Source organism: Dermacentor variabilis, chromosome 1 (genome assembly GCF_050947875.1).
Source record: "Dermacentor variabilis isolate Ectoservices chromosome 1, ASM5094787v1, whole genome shotgun sequence".
In the NCBI taxonomy this organism is placed as follows: Eukaryota; Metazoa; Arthropoda; class Arachnida; order Ixodida; family Ixodidae; genus Dermacentor; species Dermacentor variabilis.
Window position 1 is genome coordinate 198914505 of NC_134568.1, and position 10321 is coordinate 198924825.

The 10321-nt window shown below is 45.6% G+C and overlaps 1 protein-coding gene across 3 annotated transcripts in view; it reads left to right on the forward strand.

Annotated features, from left to right (window-relative positions):
- The window catches only part of LOC142590671 (uncharacterized), a 33534-nt gene extending 25711 nt beyond the window's left edge, over positions 1–7823 (forward strand). For all 3 annotated transcript variants that reach the window (XM_075703076.1, XM_075703084.1, XM_075703094.1), the window contains exon 4: positions 2385–7823. In XM_075703076.1, the coding sequence (XP_075559191.1) occupies positions 2385–2906 (522 nt within the window). In that variant the 3' untranslated portion in view covers positions 2907–7823. The remainder of the gene's footprint in view (positions 1–2384) is intronic.
- Positions 7824–10321: the final 2498 nt, after the last annotated feature.

Genomic DNA, 10321 nt, shown 5'->3' on the forward strand with positions numbered 1-10321 from the left:
TCACTGATCTCCGTGGCCACGCGCCTGTCCATAAACGTCACGAATGGCCGATGCAATCCGAAGAGCTTATGTATACGTCTATCTTTTGTGCGTAAAACGTGTCGTCAAAACAAATGGCATTAGAATTCAAATAAAGAAGTAACAGCTCTAAAAATTGGTCACTACTCAAACCAGCCGTGTTTTGAAAATTCGCTTCTCCACAAACATCAATCCTTTCGCGAACAGCGACAAACAGAGCATCGCCAGGTATGGAGTAATACAAATCTTCGTCGTCTATGGAAATGGCTGTGGTTGCACGCTGCAGTTGTCCGCTTTCCAAATCCCTTCACCATGTCTGCTGATCTCCGGACGAAAAATGGATCATCATCCGTCGAGGTACTTATATTTCGCTGAAGATAGCGGCTATTTTCGTGTTGCCAGCTGTGTCTTTCAGAAACGGTAACCCTGAGGGGGCAATCAGGCTTGTCGGTCTTTCCTGTGAAAAATACTCGCAAGGAACCATTCTCGGCCTGCTCCAAAGATTTCCTTAAAGAATCCAGCTGGTAATTCTTCAACATAACGGCAGTAACCTTCTTCTGTTGTTATGAGATAATGTCTATACCCATAAAGTTCTTCTCAATGGCCTTCGTTGCCTTTGTCTTGAAAAAGCCTTCCGGCATCACGACGGAACCGCCCTCTTTGTCTGTTTGTCGCTGTTCGAGAAAGGATTGATCTTTACGCAGAAGTGAATTTTCAGAACACGACTGGTTTGAGTAGTGACTCATCTTTAGAGTTGTTACTTCTTCATTTGAATTCTACTGCCTAAGATGGTTGCTTCTGGTTGCTGTAAGATGCATGTGAAACGTTTGACCGATTGTACACGTAACGCAGCGAGGTTACGAGATTCCACTTAGTTGCGGCCTTTCTTATATCAAACAGACAGGCCGGTGTTTCAACGATAGAGCACGCAAACACCGTCTGGCAGTGCGCAGGTGGTCACATGGGGGACCATAGTAAAAGATGCGCGAGTAAGCCAGTACTGGAAAAAATAAAGTTCCTGAAGCGAGCCACAGATAAAACAGAGAGTGAGAGATTATAGAGGCTTACTACATAACTAAAGCGAATCAAAAATGCATCAGTACACCGTCACTGTCAATGCTTGATAAAAAGATAAAATTTTAGATGGTTTCCTTTAGCCTATGTAACGTTACACTATAGCAATGATTGTACGACCCTGAAGTTTTCTTAGAATTTTTGTTAAAGTTAATGTATAAATACTACTTGGACGTTAAAAATGAAGAGCTGGAAGTTAGCGCTCATCTGTGTTTCTCAGTGTTCCTCGGCTTTCGTCTCGTTTTCTTCGCGCTGGTCAAAGTTTGCTTCAAGCTTATAGCTCCCCCCGCAAGGAGCCGGAACTGCATGCACGCCAGCTTAGCGCTTGGCTCATTTACAAGAAATTGGGACGTCGCTCGCTAGCGCCACGTATCGGTAGCTGGTGAAGAGCACCCGCATAACTCGCATAGCCTTTTAAACATTGACTGTGGCGCAACACTTGTTCATGAACTAAAATTACTTCACTGACGTGACGTGCACGCCATTCTCGCCAAGTGACAAGTCTGTCTTTACTGCGGAAATTCTTTTGAGCTCCATGACCATGTTTACATTCGCATTGAAACTCGGGGATGTGCTTAGAAAGCTGCTATCAGCGTAATTTGCCTTCAACCGCTCAAGTCATCATACTGACGTAACCATTACGACACACTCTTGGCACATGTCAAGTTTGGTTTCATTCCGCAAAGTCACCGAGGTTAGATAAACACCTTTGTAAAAGACTCGTGAAGAAGTTGTGGTCTGAAGGTAGCACAAACAACGGGACACTGAGAGGTCATTTTTCAGTTCAACAAGAAAAATACAGAGCCTCATAGCAGACAGAGAGACCATGTAATGACGCAGAGCTCTAAAACTATAGTCAAAAGGACCATAAACTAGGTCACTTAGAATTTTCTGTGAGCACAAATGATAAAAGTGTAGGTGTTGCATTACCTTTTATTTACTTGTTAATTTTTCTCTTGTGAAACGTACAATTACATAATAAAGTGTGCGTTCCTGACAAAATTAAAACTCGCTGTTACCATTATTGATAGATAAATAACAGGAGTTGTTTACAGTGAAACATTAAATAAATCGCAAAGCAAATCTACAATGCAGTGGAACGAACGTGCAGATGTGAGCCGCTAACTAACGATGTAAAACGAGTCCCTAGGGAATGAAATGACAACACACATTCAAGAGATACAATGGCTACTAACAAGGCGAGGGAAGCGTTGGCAGGTGACGGTGAGAGCGGCGAACTCGATGGTCTGGTCGTCCCGGGGAGCGCTGACGACGCCCGCTTTCTGTCGCAGGAGCCCGGCGGCGGCTCGCGGCTCTCGAGCAGCGGGGCCGGCGAGCCGTACTACGCCTGCCCCGAGTGCGGCAAGCGGTACAGCACGTCGAGCAACCTGGCGCGACACCGGCAGACGCACCGCAGCGTGACGGACAAGAAGGCGCGCCAGTGCCCGCACTGTTCCAAGGTGTACGTGTCCATGCCGGCCTTCTCCATGCACGTGCGGACGCACGGCCAGGGTTGCCAGTGCCCCTTCTGCGGCAAGTGCTTCTCCCGGCCCTGGCTGCTGCAGGGCCACATCCGCACGCACACCGGAGAAAAGCCGTTCAAGTGTTCCCAGTGCTCCAAGGCGTTCGCCGACAAGTCCAACCTGCGGGCCCACGTCCAGACCCACTCTCCCACCAAGCCGTTCTTGTGTCGCCGCTGCGGGAAAGCGTTCGCGCTCAAGAGTTACCTCTACAAGCACGAGGAATCGTCGTGCATGAGGGTCCACGCCGGGGCTCCGGCGCCGGCCGCGATCAAGGCGGAACCCGACGTGTGAGCCAGGCGGCGCCGGCGCGCGCGTTGGACTTGCGACAAGCGCCGTCTCCCAGTGCGGTTGCCTCGCCCTCCTTGGCGTCCGCAACGGCGTCGTGTCCGCGCCGTGGCGCAGACTCTCTTTTTCGGCTGTACGGAGCCTCGTGGGTTTCTTTATACCGGTTCTTTCTGTAGCCACTGTGGCAGTGATGATGATCTTCGGCCCGCCGAGGTCGGCACCCTTATCAACGTCCGTCCATTTTCGTACACGTGTTGTTGAAGTGAGACATAAAAAAAAAAATATATGTAGCATAAACGCTGCTCTCCGGGGTGCTTAAATGGGCGCGGCTTAATCATCATTAACTATGTGAACGTATTAGCCGTAAAAGAGTTGATTACGGTTTGTTTTCGCCAACCTATACTTCGGAACGAACGCATTCGTGCAAGAGAAAGTATTCTCTGAGTTCTTCCCTCCCTCTGTCTTTTCTCTTTCGTTTAAATGCTTAAACATAGTGGGTGCCTTTGCACGACTTACTATGCATGTGAGGTCGAGTTTCTCAGCTGATCACAAGAGTGTAGCGCTAGTCTACGATGTGTGCCCAGCATGTCAGCATTGTTTTCTGCCTCTTGCATTTAATGAGTCATGCACAACGATGTCTTGACTTGTTTGGGCTCATGAAGGGTGCTTATACAGCAAATACATATGTAGTTAGACAGCATATATTTGCGAGCATAGTGTCATTTCTACTGAGGAGTTTTCCATTCACTACCAACTGTATCAAAGATATTGGGTCGGTGCATAAATTCATGTCATTGTGTTTATTTATTATTGTTTTAAACACAGAAATTAAGCATAGAGAAAAACTCTAGAATATTCCTGGTGATGTTTTTTTTTATTCTTCTCGACAGCGGTGTCTAAAACCTCCACAGATGTGAGAGCATCATGAACATAAAAAAAGGGGGGGGGGGGGACGTGCAGTATTATTATTCTAAGGATATTCCTAATGCAATAAAATATTCTGTATAAATTTAGAAACAAAACGGCACAAACTCATGCACCAACCTACCTATGCAATATACTGAAGGGTATTTCTTTCTATTCACGTGATTCTTTTCCTCAAGCGACGCAGTTTTCATTGTCAGATTTCCTCTGCTTAGTATTACTCAAATCTATTTACTTATTCTTTTTTAATTGCCTTAGGAATACAACAAGAGGAAAAAAAGGGCTCATTGTTAGGAAGCATACGACATAGAAGAAAGCTGTGCGTTATTCTATCTTTATGCTTTACTTCCATTCTTTATACTTGGGATGTGTAATATTGGACTCGTATTTTTAGAGCAAAAAGAAGTTTTTAAAACAATGCGCTTGTGCTCAACCACTTTGATTTTAAAGTTTTTACCTAAAATATCAGATAGAAACTACAAGCCAGCGCCTCTTAAAGTGCTCATATGTTGGCTCATTCTTACGCTGCAGAAGTTTGCCTAACGGCATAAATGAATATGCTATGTACAAATGCAGGCCGATTTTGGCTATATACGATGGCGAGGCTTGTGGGAGGGTCCAAAATGCCAAGAATCATATACTCCGGTGTTATCTTGGGATGAAGAGCCACTGTTTGCAGTTTTTCTACAGCGCCGAAAACGAAGTAAACGTAACCATAATGCATAGCCGACATCAACTTAACGTGTCGTACTTAATTTTTCGTTTGCTCCTTACTTAAGGCGAAAGTCAGTGCCGCTACCAGTCGCTTTAGTACCGACGTGAATACTTATATTTTACAGGTCAAGTCAACAAATTAGAGAAATTGCAATGTGTAGTTCTCCTTTCCTTGCATGCCCGACAAAAAGGCTTACATGACGAAAAAAAACGGACCAGAAAGTGTCAATATTTGTATCTTTTAAATGTTTTTCTTCATCAGATAAGAGTAGCACAATGCTGAAACAAATGATTTTTGCCGGCGACTCTAAAGCTGGAAATGGTGATAGTGGAAGTAGCGGCACTGATGTGGTTACTTAAGTTCAAACGTCTCAACTGTGGACGTGACTGCAGTGGATTTTCCTCGGCATAAGTATCACGAAAGGACCATGGGGCCCTTAACATAGACAAAGGGAAAATATTGATTTTGGCCTTCTAACCTGACTTCATAGAATCTAGTTCATGATAAAAAAAAATTGTTCTGGGCAGCTCTGTCCTGAACGGAGTTGGGTTTTCGGCGGCAAGCCTAAAGATCATGTCTTATGTACCTCTAAAACGCTGGCGGATCATGGTTGTACATAGAGTCGGCGATGACGTTATTCGCACCTGCTCCGAGCGAAAGCAGTGCAACTCACAAAACGTCCCTCTTTGTCTGTCTCATCGCGAACATTTATTACGAGCATTCCTGCAGCTTAGCAGCAAATACACTTCGACATTCATTCACGACGTGCCTTACCTTTACATCAATTTCATCGAATCAGATGTAACCTATTTTTAGACGTGACCACCTTTTTTTCCTTGTTGCGAGAACAGAAGTTAACGTTTACTCCCTATATTTACCTGTGTGTAACGTGCGCGCAGCCGCTGGTGCGATGGGGTTAGAGTAAGTTCCCTCGTCATAGGGGCCCTTGTAAGCCCCTACATACGTGCGCTGTCCACGTTTCCGAGGGTATTCACGCGAGAAGTTGGCTGGAAAACACTTTTCGTCCAAGTACTCGGGTTGTGCTCCGATCGCTAGCGCACGGTTAGGCCGGCCTGTGCAATATCTTTGCCGTGTAACTCGTCGTTCCCAGTGTTTCTTTAACATAAGCTCGTTGAGGCGCACTTGTTGCTCCCAAGTTGACCGCAAGGGCAAGGAGAGCACGCAGCTCGGAGGCGTCCACAGGAGGGAGAGCGATGGGGTGAGGACACCACTGAGCTGCACGCGATTTCGGGCTGCGGCTCGATGGTGAGCGTTGCTGGAGCCTGGTTGCCTCTGCAGAGCAGGACGCGGCACTCCGGTGATTGCCATCTTATCGTGTCGGTGTCAGGATTGGCGTGCGTCTTCCGATGCATCTGGAGCTTTCTCGAGCACCGACTCCCATCGACCGGTCGACGCCCGGCCGTGGAAATTTAAATTCGCTTCTCCTCTGCAGAGAGAAAACGGCGCCATTGACGAGAGTTGAGCCCTCGCCGCAACGCGACGCTTTGTACCATGGCACCCTTACCGCCCTCGCCTCTGCGCCCCCGTTCAAAGTATAATGCCGTAGTTGTCTGTTGCTCTTGTGTGTTCGTCGTTCGCGCTTAGTCAGTGTCAAGAATGGTTGGGTCCGGTTTAAGATCGGTATATTGATGGCAACGCTGCTGTGTATACAATGCTCAGTATTCAGCCGATATTTTTCCCATCTTTTTTTCTCTAAAGACCAGCATCACCGCAAGTGCCTTATTACACGCCGTCCGACGGCGGACGAACTCGTCTTCTGTAGCTGAATAGTTGGACGGAGAAATGTGTCCAGTGCCTTGAAGCTAGTATGATACATGACGTGGATATATTTACGGCCACAACAGCAGATACCACGGACTATAGAAGACGTCCGCCTTACACTGTTTATTTGTACAGCGCGTGTGAACGGCCCTGTTTTTCAATCGCTTTTTCAGCGTTGGAGAGCAATAACTCTAAGTGCCTTGACTGTATCTTTTTTTTCTTTCTGTTTGAATGATTTCTAAATATAATCCACAAGTGCCTTGTTTTCGTTCGTGGACGTGGGCGCCGCTTTGTGCCTGACGTCAGAGTGCGACAAACAGCTGCTCGGATGAGCGCATGAAGCCGAAAGCTCTAAGCAACGCTGTGTGAGTGCGGCCCGTGGGTGATTTTGGGATACTTTTTCGTGTTCTCCCTAACGTGGTGCATGAGTGTGCATGTGCGAGCGTGTTCCCGGTTGTCGAAATGAAAGATATGAAATTGTATAATCTCACTCGCGGCGCTTTCTTGTTGGTGTGAGCCTCGCCTGACAGAGAGGCGTTGTCAATACTTCAGCGTTGGTGCGACGGGTTGTTTTCCAAAAAATAAACGAAAAGCGTATTCCAGAAAAGGACGAAAATTGAGGCTCTGGATTACGACAGAGTGGACGGTGCAAATGTAGCGCCGACCGACAGATCGGCGAATTTTCTCGCAGTTTAATCGGCACCTGTCGTGCTCAGCGAAATTCCTAAAGCTTGTAAGCGAGGTGTAACAGTCGGATGAAGACGCTGTAATCTGTCAAGACGTCCGGCTGCGGCCTCACGAGCGGCACGTCGTCGTGGCATTACTTATTTTCGTCAGATGCGAAAGTAAAGACTTTGAGAGTTATATCCATTAGTAATACAAAACAGGACAATTCATTTTATTTGTCGACTTCGTTTCATTCCCAAATCAGTTTACTTTTCTCTCTCTATCGTTCTTTCTTTTTTCTTTTCTTTGCTTCGCCCCGCCCTTCCAGAAGGGACATTGTGCTCAAAATAACGTTAAAGTTCAAATTTTGGTCCAACACTCTGCGGAAATATCGCTCGTTCACCTCAGGTGCCGTGTACTGCGTCCGGTATGACAACTGTTCTCAGTAGTGAGCTCTGCCTTCCATAAATGGTAGAAATGAAAGTGAAAAAAAAAAAGCTTGATTCTTAGTCAGTACTGTGAACTGCTAAACATGAAGCTTCAACTGGAGCTTCTACTGGAATATGACAATGTCTGTACCAATGAAAGCTGCTTTTCACGGAGGTCTTTCTTTTTACTATCGTCCTGTGTGCCCGAAATATGTAGCCTGCTGCGTCCTTGAAACCAAAGAGGCTAGTCTTGTTTAGTTGCGCGACCTTATACTTACTGTACTCTATACTGTGTATTTATTTCTATTTGTATAACGTATTTTGCGCTCGCAAAGAGCGACCTGATCTGTATCTTTCACCTTCCTGGCTTGAAAGAAAGTAAAACTATCATGCATTGGTATAACCTGACTTTGTCTGTTTCTGCTTTGCCGATATTCTTTCATCATGTGGTTTCGGCACCGTAAGCGTGGAAGAATCTCTTGTGACGACCATCACATTCAGTCAACGTCGTGCATCCATGTTGGCTGGTAATATAACGTGGAATCGCAAGAAAAGCAACAGCTAGTGCCTTGTCGTAGCTGGGTGATTGTGACGTTTTACTAAACCCCATTTTCTTTTGATTAAAAAGAAAAGCATCCAAAATAGCAAACGGGCTAATTTTTTTTTTTATGTAATGAGGCATGTCTCCAGTGTCTGGGTCTAAATATTTCCCAGCGTTTCATACTATAGAGCCAGCCAGCTGTAGTATTCAACCCACTCCGATAACATGTCCCAGTCAGGGATAGAAAAAGAAATTATGCTGTTTTGTATGCTGGCATAGCCGCTCAGTACGGTTAGAGAAAGGTGGCCACCTGAATTCAGCAGTCTCACCGACTGCTGAATTCGAGGCGATTCGGGCATCGCCTGCACCCCTTTCAAGGACAGCTGTGTCACAGACACTCGCGCCGCCGATATTTCGCACGCATATATATGCTCAAGAAGCTATGACATGTATGGCTAACAGGAACGTCCTACCAGAGCATCATTGGAGATGTAAACTGTGTCATATTTTTTCACTTTGGGGCTAAAAATTCTCATGTACCGGTATATGTTACGGAAATAAAGATTTGCCAAAATGAGGGTCCCTTTAGTCGTTGACCTTGAACGTATATTGCGCACGATGTACACACTTCCCGATTAGTTAAAAGCAATTTATAATGCGCCGGGGTATGTTGTCGATGATCATTGTATATCTTTACGAAGCGCTCACGATTCAAGCCTTAAGAGCGGCACCATCGAAACCAATAAAGAGCCTTTGGAAAGCCATTCAGAAGTATAGACATTAAAAAGGTTAATATGAAACAAATAAAATTATTGTCGGGTATTTCGAAGGCTATTTGAACCAAAATGCCGCGCCATGAAAGAGTCCCAGCATGACAAAATTTCTTACAGTGCGGCTCTTACACAAGTGCAGGAGTGTATAGAGTATGCTGCACGTTGTCAATAAACGTTGTCAATAAAAAATAAAACGATGACAGTGGTTTGACATCCCTTCGCAGTAGGATTAAATAACAACTTATGACTCATGCTAACGGTCTAAAGCCTCTTGGATCGTCAGAGCGCGAAGTATTAATTAATTAATATTTCATTAAAGACTCCGAGGAGGTATTACATAAGGGGTGGGTTTGTACAGAAGGTGTCGTTGTCACAATGATTCAATGTGAAAGTACACTTCTTACGCTTTGCATGACGCTTGATTGGCAGGTGATAGTAGTGATGTTATGGGGAAAGGCCGCTCCAGTCTTTGGCTGCTCTGGGGAAAAAATTAAGCAGAAAATTTATTAGCACGGACCCGTGGGCGAGTAACTTGTAGTGCACGCATGGCCAGTGCGGTGAGGTATGTGAGCTGCAGGGATGATGTAAGAGGCGTTGATTGAGTGGACAGTGAAAGAACTTGTGAAAGAGAGACAGGGGTTGCAGCGCGCCGACGAAACGACAACTTTGTCTAAAGGCATCTCGTCGCCCCAGGTGCAAAACCTGCAGACACCTTCAAAGTGACACTAAAATTAATAGCACGGCTAATAGTTGTACACACGAAGTGAAAACTAGCTTTACTTGTACTAGTTCGGATGTGACTTACATGTTTGAATGTTGCTTCTGTAAGAATCAATATATCGATGAAACGGTACAATCAACGAACGTCAGGTTAAACGGACATCGCGCCGACACAGCTAAAAGGTTTCCCAAAGCCGTCGCTGAGAATTTCAACTAGCCGGGTCATAATTTTTATGAACATAAACTCTACATCTTACAGTCAAATTTTCGTTCTGAACGAGAAAGAAAATACAGAGAATCATACTCCATCCATAGGTTCAAGATATTGCAACCAATAGGCATAAACGTTCCAAAGGAAACATTAGAATCTATTCACTATGCTAAATTTCAAGCTACAGGCAATAGCGCCAAGTTATTTTCGTCTTGTCATTTAGTGTGTCTTTTCTCCTTTTCTTTTTTATTTATATACATTTATTCCATTTTAGTAATTTTTTCTCACGAACACCATTTTCTGCCGCTCCTTTTCTTATCTCTTTCAGAGAGACGATAGCCCACTGACCTCCAGCGAAGCAGATAATAGAGGGGTGCTGTGCACACGGCCGTTGACACGCCGGCTGACAAACGGCCGTATCACCGGCTGAGTGCATAGCACCCCTTTATTTTAATTTCTACACCCTGGGGGGGGGGGGGGAGGCGATAGAGGCTCTTGGGTGTAAAGTTGCGAAAAGTGAGAAGTGCAGCGCAGGAACTGTCTCTCAATAGAGAACACCTCAACCGTGCTGCACGAGGGGGAGGGGATCGGAAGGAGAAAAGAGAGAAAAGACCTCGAGGAGCAGCAGCAGCCGAAACGCCGCAGGCATGGGGACAGGTGC